Raw genomic sequence first — 12,894 nt, 5'->3', positions numbered from 1 at the left:
GTGCATGGCAACCAATCAGCTTCTAGCTTTCATTTTCAAAACTTAACTGAAAAAGCTGAAGATAGATGCTGATGCACATCTCTGCTCCAGTTTTAATAAATTCTCCATTTTCACTGATCTTTTTTGTTCTGCTGGACAAAAGGATACTTTTGGCTTTTATCACATATTATCATTCATATTTTAACCAGAAATCTGTGTTTATAACGTTTGTACATGAAAACATATATACTTTTATGTATAACGTAATTAAGAATAGAACTAAGTTGTTAGACCACATCCATTATCTCATTTAGCATTCTCTTTTCCACACATTCATGCTTTCTCTAGTACTCATCCACCAATACTCTTCTACACTTATACACTCTTCCTCTTTACCAACTACCCTCTTCTCCCAAAGGCTCACAGATTTTGTTGTGCACTTTGTTGTTTCAAAGCGGTATGCCTGCTATCTAACCAGTGTCCCTAGACTTTGTTTAACGCTTTTGCTGCTATTATGCCTTTTTAAGAAATGGTGAAAGACAATGGTATGCAAAACTGTAAATGAGCAACTCTTACTTTAAAAAAAAATCTACCGCTCAGTATTCAGTTCAGCTTTCCCCTGAGGATGATTCCACTGCATGCATGTTACATAAGGAAAATCTCTAGGGCAGATATTACGTTGCTGACTTTTGAGGTATGACACTGCTTGCTCAAAGTGCCTACATCAATGTGTTTTGTGACAACGGGGGCTCATCTACAGTGAGGAATAGAAGTATTTGAACACCCTGCGATTTTGCAAGTTCTCCCACTTAGAAATCACGGAGGGGTCTGAAATTCACATTGTAGGTGCATTCCCACTCTGAGAGACAGAATATAAAAAAAAAATTCAGGAAATCACATTGTACGATTTTTCAAGAATTTATTTGTCTTGCACTGCTGAACATAAGTATTTGAACACCTAAGAAACTGCAAGAATTCTGGCTCTCAAAGACCTGTTACTGTGCCTTTTAAAAATTCCACTTCTACTCCACTCATTAATCTAACTTAGTAGCACCTGTCTGAGCATTTTAAAGACACCTGTCCACCCCACAGTCAGTCAGACACCAACCACTACCATGGGCAAGACCAAAGAGCTGTCAAAAGACACCAGAGACAAAATTGTGGCCCTCCACAAGGCTGGAAAAGGCTACGGGGCAATTGCCAAGCAGCTTGGTGAAAATAGATCAACTGTTGGAGCAATTGTTAGAAAATGGAAGAGGCTAAAGACGACTGTCAGTCTCCCTCGGATGGGGCTCCATGCAAGATCTCACCTTGTGGGGTATCACTGATAAGAAAGGTGAGGAATCAGCCCAGAACTACAAGGGAGGAGCTGGTCAATGACATGAAGAGAGCTGGGACCACAGTTTCAAAGGTCACTGTCTGTAGAACACTACGCCCTCATGGTTTCAAATCTTGCATTGCACGGAAGGTTCCCCTGCTCAAGTCATCACATGTCCAGGCCCATCTGAAGTTTGCCAATGACCATCTGGATGATCCAGAGGAGGCATGGGAGAAAGCCTTGTGGTCAGATGAGACCAAAGTAGAAATTTTGGTCTAAACGTCACTCATAGTATTTGGAGGAAAAAGGATGAGTTGCATCCCAAGAACACCATCCCTACTGTGAAGCATGGGGGTGGTAACCTCATGCTTTGGGGGTGCTTTTCTGCGAACGGGACAGGATGATTGCACTGTATTAAGGAGAGGATGAATGGGGCCATTTATTGTGAGATTTTGAGCAACAACCTCCTTCCCTCAGTCAGAGCATTGAAGATGGGTTGTGACTGGGTCTTCCAACATGACAACGACCCGAAGCACACAGCCAGGATAACCAAGGAGTGGCTCCGTAAGACTCATATCAAGGTTCTGGAGTGGCCTAGCCAGTCTCCAGACCTAAATCCAATAGAACATCTTTGGAGGGAGCTGAAACTCTGTGTTGCTCAGCGAAAGCCCAGAAACCTGACAGATCTAGAGGAGATCTGTGTGGAGGAGTGGGCCAAAATCCCTGTTGCACTGTGTGCAAACCTAGTCAAGAACTACAGGAAATGTTTGACATCTGTAATTGCAAACAAAGGCTTCTGTACCAAATATTAACACTGATTTTCTCAGGTGTTTGAATACTTATGTTCAGCAGTGCAAGACAAATAAATTCTTTAAAAATCATACATTGTGATTTCCTGCATTTTTTTTTAATTCTGTCTCTGAGTGGGAATGCACCTACAATGTGAATTTCAGACCCCTCCATGATTTCTAAGTGGGAGAACTTGCAAAATCGCAGGGTATTCAAATACTTCTGTTCCTCACTGTAGATGAGTTCTTGCTGGAAAAAAATATTTTAAGCAACAAAGAGCATGGATTCATGAAAGACAGAAGTTGTCAAACAAATCTGATTTCTTTTTATGAGGGGGTGAGCAAAACCTTGGACAGAGGGGTGATATACTTGGATTTTGCAAAAGCGTTTGACACAGTTCCCCACACATGGCTAATGTGTAAGCTAAAGTTTACTGGCTCGGAAAAATTCATATGTAAATGGTAGAAAACTGGCTAAAAGATCGTATTCAGAGAGTAGTGGTTAATGATTCACACTCTGAATGGTCTAGGGTTGTCAGTGGTGTACACCAAGGTTCAGTGTTGGGACCCTTACTTTCTATTATATTTATAAATGATATAGGGTCTGGAATTAAGAATCCCATTTCAGTCTTTGCAGATGACACCAAGCTGTGCAGTGGAATAACGTCCTTACAGGATGTCTCCAACTTACAAGCTGACCTCAGTGCACTGTTTAATTGGACAACTATGTGGCAAATGAGGTTTAATGTTGATAAATTTAAGGTTGTGCACTTGCGGGCTAAGAATATGCATGCATCATACATACTAGGGGGGGTACAATTGGGGGAATCAATGGTGGAGAAGGATCTGAGAGTTCTGGTAGATCACAAGCTTAATAATGGCATGCAATGCCAAGCTGCGGTTTCTAACGCGAGCAAAATCCTCTTGTATTAAAAGAGGTATAGACTTCAGAGAGAGAGAGATATCATTTTACCCCTGTACAAATCATTAGTAAGACCTCATCTGGAATATGCAGTTCAGTTTTGGGCACCAATTCACAAAAAGAACATTGGGGAACTGGAGAAAGTACAGAGAAGGGCAACCAAACTGATAAGAGGCATGGAGGAGCTCAGCTATGAGGAATGATTAGAGGAGTTGAATTTATTCTCTCTTGAGAAGAGAAGATTAAGGGGGGATATGATCAACATGTATAAATACATCAGTTGTTCATATAGTGAACTCGGTGTAGAGTTATTCACCTTGAGTTCATCACAGAGGACAAGGGAACACTCTTTACGTCTGGAAGAAAATAAATTTAATCTCCAAACACGGAAACGTCTCTTCACAGTGAGAGCTGTGAAAATGTGGAATAGACTCCCTCAAGAGCTGGTTCTGGCCAGCTCTGTGGAGTGCTTTAAAAAAGACCTAGATTATTTCCTAGATACACAGAATAATAACTGGACACTAACATTTATAGATAAAGTTGATCCAGGGAATATCCAATTGCCTCTCGGGGGATCAGGAAGGAATTTTTTCCCTGCAGGAGCAAATTGGATAATGCTTTGCTGGGTTTTTTTTTTTGCCTTCCTCTGGATCAACTGTGGGTATTGGATTACAATTTTTTTTTTCTTTTTTTTTGGTTGAACTGGATAGACTTTTGTCTTTTTTCAGCCAGACTAACTATGTAAGTGTAGTGTTTAGGACCAAAAGTTACATTGATGAAAAAGCTTGTTGTCTGTTGGTGTTTTTTGTTTTAGTTGTCTGCTGTTTATTTTAACCGCCTCCCGCCCGCCATATAGTCCAATGACGGGCACAGGGTGGTTCTCTCTTTCTGGGAGGACGTCATATGACATCCTCCCACTCTCACCGCGCATGCGCAGCTTCAGGAGCGGACAGCATGACGATTGGCGGTGCGCGGATCACCGATCCATGGAAAGAGCCGAAGATGTTGGCTCGGTCATGTGATCAGCTGTGTCCAATCACAGCTGATCACATGTAAACAGGGAAATGCCGGTTATTGGCATTTCTATCCTCCCGAGCTGTCACGCTGACAGCTCGTGAGGAGAGGAGAGCCGGTAATTGGCATTCCTCGGAGGGGACATGTACACAGATCATCAGAGCACTGATGATCAGTGCGCCCTGATGATCTGTGTAGCCCCAGCAGTGCCAACTGTCAGTGTCCATCAGTGCTCATCCATGCCACCTGCCAGTGCCCATCAGTGCCACATCAATGCCACATATCAGTGCCTACCAGTGCACATCAATACCACATATCAGTGCCCATCTGAGCTGCCAGTCAGTGCCACCTATCAGTGCCAGTCAGTGTCGCCTATCGGTGTCGCCTATCAGTGCCGCCCATCAGTGCCTCCTCATCAGTGCCCATCAGTGCCACCTATCAGTGTCCATCAGTGCAGCCTCATTAGCGCACATCAGTGAAGGAGAAAAATCACATAATTTACAAAATTTTATAACAAAAACTAAGAAAAAACATTGTTTTTTTTTCAAAATTTTCAGTGGTTTTTGATTTGATTAATAAAAAATAACCAAGAGGTGATTAAATACCACCAAAATAAAGCTCTGTCACACAAAAATGATAAAAATTTCATATAGGTACAGTGTTGCATGACCGCTCAATTGTCATTCGAAGTGTGACAGCACTGAAAGCTGGAAATTGGCCTGGGCAGGAAGGAGGTATAAGTGCCCTGTAGGCTAGTGGTTAAAGATGCATTGGCCATGTGGAAATTGGCGTTTTCCCTCACACACCTACTTCCCTGGCCATTAGTTAAATTGGGTAGGGCAGGTGTTCCAGCTTACACCGAAGTCATGCATTTTATTCGTATCCATGTAAAGGAAACATTTCTGCATACCATGGTATCTAATAATACCTGCTATGATATTTCTCATGTGCTATGGACATGCTTTCATATTATGGATTACTACAGGCTGCAACTGTGCCAGCTCGATAATGGTGCTTGGTGCTTTGACCTTTTAAGTTTTGTTGCCTTATAAGGCGGCTTTCACTTTTGTTATGTGCCGGGTGGAAATAGCGCTACACTGATGTGACTCATTTATGCTCCAGTTGACCATAGTTTCCATTTAATGTGCTCCATTTGCTTTTTCAGGTTAGCACACTGTGGAATCCTTGTAGGTATACAGCTTTGGTTGACTGAGATGGCAGACCAGATTATATACCAATGGGAGAGGGCCCTCTTATTGTAGGGTTGTTTGTTTTTAAAGGGGTTTTAGAGGGGTTTTTCTCTGTGTTGCAATATTCTCAGCTGATAATTACCATTGATGGCTAAGCTGCTGCTAATGCTATTTTTTGTTTTAAGGATGCAGGCTCTAGGGCTGTCGGTCCTGTTCCAGGCTTCACGACCTTTGAAAAAAATCATATAGGATGGGTTATCTAGCTGAAACCAGGGTTAAGATGACAGCTCTGGATCCTGTGTTTTGTAGAACAAGTTGTAGTGCATCTTCTGTAATTCTGTTTTCACAAATTCAATTTAATGGCTTTCAGAAAGGTAGGGGAACATGTAGCCAGGCATCCTCAGTCCCTGTCTTGTTTCTGGGAAAATAGTGCTAAGCTGAAAACTTCCCCTGTGACCAGTTGTTCTTTGAGATAGCAATTGGCTGAGATGTCTACAAGTTGACAACATAGAAATTCAGTTTTCTTTTTCTTTTGAAATGTTTAGGTTCCTTATTTTTTGTAGAGCCTATTTATTAGGCTTTGTTTACAAATTGCTACTTCCAAATGTGACCCATTCAAGCAAATTGTCTGCCCTTCAACCACAAGCCAACCGCTTGGTTCTTGGTTGGGGCCTGGTATTTATAGCTGTTGGGGAAAAAAAAAAAAGCATTTCAGAGGTGTAGCAGTTTTGCTCTCTCAAAGCCTGACAGCTGCTGCTTTACCACCCTGGGAAAAGTGATCCATCGCAGATAGCTTTTCAGAGCTGCAGGTGTGAACAAGTCCTGAAGAAGAAAAATTCATATTGTGTGTGTGTGTGTGTGTATAGCCTTTTCTTTTTTTTATTTGGTCTATGCAGATATCCATACACTCTCCCCGTTGTTTGAACTAGATTTCAGAATATTACTGCCATCTACATTTTGAGAAGTTTAAGTATTTTAACTTGCTGCTGTTCGTTTTTTTGTTTTTCAGCTCAATAAGCAGCAATTACAGACAATAAGAGAGCGATTCCAGGCTTTCCTTAAAGGAGACACACAAATAGCAGCAGATGAAGCTTTTATCAACGCTGTCAGAAGTTATTATGAGGTAAGTGCCCTAATTTTCAGTGCATTATTACTTTTTAAATGTGAATCTCAAAACACACAAAGTGACAAACATTAATTGTACATGCTTGTGTTTATCCAGGACTTTATGCTTTCTGTTTACTGAGACTGTAAGCGAACTAAATGGAAGCTGATAAAACCATGCTCACTTTTCATGCTCAAAATACAGAATGTAGAGTCAGGGTATTTCCCCAGAACACAAGGTGTTCTGTACACAATCTTCCTTCATGAGGGCCTTTTCAATGGAGTTGTGTAGCATCTCCAGTTAAAACAGTTTATTCGATGCAACATTTTGGAGGCAATTTTATCATACTGAATAAAAATCTATTGGTAGTGCAGCGCTATAAATACATATATTTAGACACAAATCTAATAATAGTGCAATACTACAAATGCATATACGCACACACATACATGCAATATACGCTATGCCAATACGTTGTGCCCCTTACGTGGGTATACACTTATTATATAACTGTGGTCACTTTCTGTGTTGTATATAATAAATGAGTGTTCTATTAGGTGAAACACATAAACACTCTTCATGCACGTGCTCCAAACTGAGTGCCAATCCACAGTGACAGGGGTGCCTCCTCACCTTCCTGCCCAGGCCCCTTGGGACCACTGAGCTAGAAATGCTGCTTTACTCCTCCAAAGTACTGGGGTCCTCCTCGGCAGTAATGGTGGGACTCTCTCACTAGTATTGGAATTAGTACTTCTCCAAACGTATCCCCAGCAAGGCAAAGAAATCCAGCATAGTGTAAAACCATTTATTTTATATGCACACAGCCACAGCTAAAATTCCTACTTACAAAATTGCAGGCATACATCAGCGTTTTTACACCACATTAAGGGTGTACTGCATGTGTGGATCCTCTTCGGGTGCTGTGTGCAGTGGTTTTGCACAGAACATCCCGGATCCACCTCTTGTTGGGTCCCCCTGGCCCTTCTCTCTTGTCAGGTGCTCCCACAGCAAGCAGATTGCTATGGGGGCACTAGCTGCTCCGTGTGTCCATTCACACACGGAGCCAGGGCTTGGCCCTGCCCCCTCTCCTCCACTGCTGTCTTAGCCAATGAGGAGAGGGAGCCCTGGGATAGCTGAGACTTCAGTGCACATCGCTGGATCGAGGGAGGGCTTAGGTGAGTACTAGGGGGGCTGGGGGGGAGATGCTGCACAGAGAAGGTTTTTTACCTTCTTGCATAGAATGCATGAACCACTTGAAGGCTAGAAATGTGGAAATATGTTGCTGCATAACTGAAGACTGGGCAAGAGATCCCTATTAGGAGTTAAATCCAGACGTGTGCAATTCCTTTTGTTATGAATCGAAATTCGGACAAACTTTTCATTATTGCAAGATTCAGATGTATCCAAATTTCAATGAATCCAAAATTAATTATAATGAAAACAACAGATTCATACACATTAATTTGTTTAATTTGGCTGATGCTAAAGTTTGGGGGAAATCTTGGGCTTTTTGTTAATGTTTGAGGCATCCGAAATAATGTAACAACATATTGAATGGTCCCAATTTCTATCCTTTTGCTTTATTCGGATAAGAGAGGCTTGGTAGTCTTTGTCTCTTGGATGATCAGCCAATTCTTTTTGCGTTAACATTTTTCATTATTATAAAAAATTTAAATGGAAACATTGCAATAAATACAATAATGTATAAAAATGAAATAAGAAGATGATGATTCCTACTTATTGTATTTGGGTTGGATGGAGGTGGATCCATTAGAATCTCTGAATCATAACATAATGAATAAGTCCAAAATTAATTTTGTTCCTTTTTGTTACTTTTGGATGCATGCAACTCTAGTCGATGTCCTTCAATCAGCTCATTTAATTTTTCTTTGTGGATTGGACTAGCAGGGATGACTCAGAGTGCATAAGTACCGGTAATCTCCCAAAATAACTAATTGACACGTTAAGACAAATAAAGCCAACCTTTCAAAATAACTTCCAAAAATACGAATCCATGTAGAATGGATATATATTAAACAAATCTGAACATATGAAACAAATTCCAAAAACAAAGCATTCTATCATAGTGAATATAATGAAATTAATTGATTTAGTTAACAAATCAGAAATTAAATGAAATAAATTTGTTTGTCATACCATCTCTAGTTACATCTCTGTTTGGAGTCAAAACTCCTGTTAAGATCACATCTGGAATAAATGTTCTTGTTTTATCAGTAGCACTTGTAAGAGTCCTCTCAACTAAAAGCAGTTAACGCTCCTTTAATATACTACAACACATCACAGTTTAACTATGCATTTATGACTAAACTCTGTTTTTTTTTAATTAAATTATAACAAAAGGTAAAATTATTTTTTTCCAGATTTGAACAGAGATCTGAAAGGTTTGACCACTGAATTGTATTGCTCTCTCTGCCCTCATTAGAGACATTCATACACTTAACTGTTTTGTTCACCAATGTCTCAGGGGATGAAAATGAGAGTAAACCCAACATTTTGAGTTGCCACCAGATTAGGAATAGAATGGAAATGCTGCCATTGTTGATGTGGGATAGTCAGTGTACAGATGCCTGCAGATGTCTCCTCTGTACACTGATATGGAGGAGGAGGGGGTTCTGTAGTGTGATGACCCCATAGAGATGTCACTCAGGGCTGATACTCAGCACTCATCTTCCTGTGTGTAGCTGGGGATTTCCAGTACTAGTCCAGTCCCAGGGAAGGCCTCAGTGGGTGTGTTGGGAATACCTGTCCTGTGTGTACGAAGGCCTCATTTATAGGGGGGTTCCTCAGTGTATCCCTGTGTGAGGGCCATGGATGTAGAGAAGAACGTTAAGAAAAGAAAATATAGTGAGGATTTTTTACAGTATGGTTTTAGCTCAATAATTACAGCAGGAATTGAGAAACCGCACCACATATCAGATATTTACATTACGATTCATAATAGTAGCAAAATTACAGTTATGAAGTAGAAACGAAAATAATTTTATGGTTGGGGGTCACCACAACCTGAGGAACAATAATAAAGGGTCGCGGCATTAGGAAGGTTGAGAACCACTGGTATAGAAAAATGTCCTATTTTTCAATCAAAATAATGCCCTGCTGTTGGCATATGTTGAACTTGCCACTGCTGTTGTCGGTCATAGTTGGCTGTAAGAATGCTTAAAGATGAAAGCAGAAATGATGCCTCAGTACTGTAACCACAAGGTCCAGGAAATGGACCATCATTTCATATCATATGGAGAATTTAAGGATGAGCCATTATATCCCTGTAGGGACTTTCCAGACAGTGGAGCCAACTGGTAAGTTTATTTATTTTCTTTTTCCCGGTTTATGGTTGTGCTACTATGTCTGCCTGTGTCAAACTTTTCACAACATGTAAAAAGGACTATTTTATGTAAACTTTTAGCCCAGACATTTTACTTAAACAAGACCTTACTGGTAGACAAGGCAGAAGGTACCTGGAAAGGAAAAATCAAGTAACTATTTTCTAATATCCACGCAGGCATTTTTCCCTCCTCTTCCATTTCTTCTTACATCCAGTTTAACTGTTCTCCAATATTTCTTCTTTCTATGCTAATAATAATTATTAAAATACTTTTTTTTTTTAATTCAGAACCAAGCAACTTTTGTACTGTTTGCAGTAAGTCCTGTCTTTACATGACACCTACAGTAAGCATTTGTTGAATGCTTTTTTTTTGTTAATTGCAGCCCTTTATTGTAGAACTAAAGGGATTATTTTCAGTTTGGATTATGAAGGGCAGGGTTATAAGCCATCAATTTTTTTTTTTGCCGTTGGTGTCTCATTGGGGAGATGTACCCCAATGGGACACAAATGGTGATTTGACGGGATGCCGAGTACACTACTGTGGGGGGTGATGTGAATGGGGTGCTGAGCTCACTACTGGTTGTGATGTGAAGGGGTGCTGAGTATACTACTGTGAGGGGTGATGTGAAGGGTGGCAGAGGACACTGCTGTGAAGAGGGGCTAAGGACATTGCTGTGAAGGAGGGACTATGGTGTGAAGTGGGAGATCATGAAATGAAGGGGAGGGAACTGTGATGCGTGAGGGGGTACGGGGGCTGAGGACACTGATGTAAGAACCGGATTATGATATAGGAGGAGAGACCTGTGATGTGAAGAGTCTGAGTTACCGCACATGTGATTTTGCTCTCTGCTGGAAGAAAATTCTGCTGATCGAGCCTCTTTGAATTTTAATTCAATACCCCAGCTCTAGAATCTTCTGCAATACTCTGGGACTCAACATACTGCTGTACAAGAAAGATCCCTAAAGTTGGGAATGACACTCCTGTATTCTAGCATTGTTCAGCAGACAATGTAGGCAGTTATATTCATTTAGCTTCCCTCCAACCAGGCAGGAACAGCTGTAACCCTAGGCTCTAGGACTATCCACATACAGGCTTCTCCAGGCTGCAGACCTAGAGAAGACAGCTCGGCAACAGACCGCCTCAGGTCTCAGCCCAGGGAGTCAAAAAGCCTTGCTCAAGGTCACCCTGAATATTTATATTCTTCCATAAAGCTGTACTGGTGATGAAACTCCTAGTGGTTGACGTAAAACTGAGGTCACTATATGGCAGACCGTGGTCCAGAACTGGACTGAGGGACAGTCCTGTCCGGACCGCAGCCTTGCCACCACCACCGCTGGGTGCCCTCCCTTGGGGTCGCCGGGCTTAAGATGACCGGGTCGCACAGCGGGACGTAAGCGGTGACTGCGGTCTGGACAGGGCTAATACGACTGCGGCCAACGCACACCTCCCAGCTATGCGGCTAAAGCAGGGCCGACAGGATGAGCGTAAGTGACTGCTCCAGTAACAAGCAAGAAACACCACTGACACAAGGACACCTCCTCAACCGGCTGCTGAACTGAAGGGACAACGATGGCCTTTCTTCTTCACCCACCGGCACACTGTGACAGGTCTGTAGCAGCGGTGAATGGGGCTGTCTCTTTGCTGGGTGGGCTATCTCTTTGCTGGGTGGGCTGTCTCTTTGCTGGACTGGGCTGTCTCTTTGCCCAGTTGGGTCCAACAAAGAGACATCCCAATCCAGCAAAGGGACAGCCCAGTCCAAGAAGGGACATCCCCATCCAGCAAAGAGACATCCCGTCTTTGCTTTATATTTGCTGTGTTGTGTTAGGGGCGCTGTGTTGTGTTAGGGGCGCTGTGTTGTGTTAGGGGCGCTGTGTTGTGTTAAGGGGCGCTGTGTTGTGTTAAGGGGCGCTGTGTTGTGTTAAGGGGCGCTGTTGTGTTAAGGGGCACTGTTGTGTTAAGGGGCACTGTGTATGTTAAGGGGCGCTTTGTTGTGTTAAGGGGCGCTGTGTTAATGTGTTAAGGAGACGCTATGTTTTGTTAAGGGGCACTGTGATGTAAAGGGGGGCAGTCATGTGAATGGGGGACTATGATCGGGGGACTATGATATGTTATATCGCTAACGAGGTTCGGACCTCTGCTGGAAGGAATTTTTGCTGACCGGACCTCCGTAAATTTTGATTCAATATTTGTAATCCAAGTCCACTGTGTATCCTCACTCTAATGCCAGAGGTACCAGTGACACCTACTGGCAGCAGAGGGAAACCACAGCAAGGCTGAACCTCAGGGAAGACCATCTGAGCCAGGACAGAAGATAAATTACCCTTGACTGAAAATAAGCAAGCAGTCTAAATTTAGCAAGACACTTTGTTCAAGGCAGGGTGGCTACAAAACACACACACATTTTTTAAAAGATCTGGAATCCTTGGATATCTAATTTTTTTTCGGTAAATTTCGATAACCAGAACAACCAGACTACAGTGGTGCTCGAAGTTAGCAGTTGACGGACCCCCAGTGTGGATTAGACTGCAATGTGCACCTTTCCAATCACTATATTTGCCATTTATGCTTTGCTAGGAGACTTGCATACTCACATTATGAATGACACCTTAGTGCACTCGCGCTGGAATTTAATTTACAAATCATCCGTCATGTGTACAATCATATGTTTGAAGCTCATTTGTGTATCTGTATATTGTTTATGTAAATTAATTTTAATACAAATTTATTATGAAAAAATGTATAACTGAAAAAATATGTACTGTTTGATTTTTGCTACCTCTTAAAAAATTGTAAAAGGAACACATACAGTAGTGTAAAATTTACTAATTGCTTGACTTATTTTTACTTGAACAATCTTTAGACAATTAATGGCATATGAAATGAGAACATCCTAAAGTAATTCAGAATCCATTGTTGGACAAGCTGGAACAAAGATTCTTAAAGTAAACCCATCACAAACTTGGACAATTTAGACTGATCATATGGTTGTTAAAGTGTTACTAAACCCAGGACCCTGAATTCACTGTATCTGGTCTCCCACAGTACACAGAACATAGAAGGGCAATTTTCTCATCAGCAGTTAGAGCAATCTTGTGACTTCTATCAGTGTCATGCAGAGCACATGTTAAAGCTTGTAGGAGGAGTTTTCATTCTGCTCTAGGAGGATGCAGAACTCCTGATCTCTGCCTGGACAGTCTGGATTGGTCCTGTGCTATTCACATGCACTCTCCCAAG

At 41.7% G+C, this 12,894-nt stretch overlaps 1 protein-coding gene across 6 annotated transcripts in view; it reads left to right on the top strand.

The window, feature by feature from the left end:
• CADPS2 (calcium dependent secretion activator 2) overlaps positions 1-12,894 on the top strand; it is a 694,049-nt gene that overhangs the window by 32,607 nt on the left and 648,548 nt on the right. For all 6 annotated transcript variants that reach the window (XM_089672135.1, XM_089672134.1, XM_089672133.1 and 3 more), the window contains exon 2: positions 6,221-6,334. In XM_089672135.1, the coding sequence (XP_089528261.1) occupies positions 6,221-6,334 (114 nt within the window). The remainder of the gene's footprint in view (positions 1-6,220; positions 6,335-12,894) is intronic.

This window comes from Staurois parvus, unplaced genomic scaffold (assembly GCF_062004578.1).
Source record: "Staurois parvus isolate SC_StPar_1 unplaced genomic scaffold, SC_StPar_1.0 ptg000120l, whole genome shotgun sequence".
In the NCBI taxonomy this organism is placed as follows: domain Eukaryota; kingdom Metazoa; phylum Chordata; class Amphibia; order Anura; family Ranidae; genus Staurois; species Staurois parvus.
This window is presented reverse-complemented; position numbering and strand designations above follow the sequence as displayed.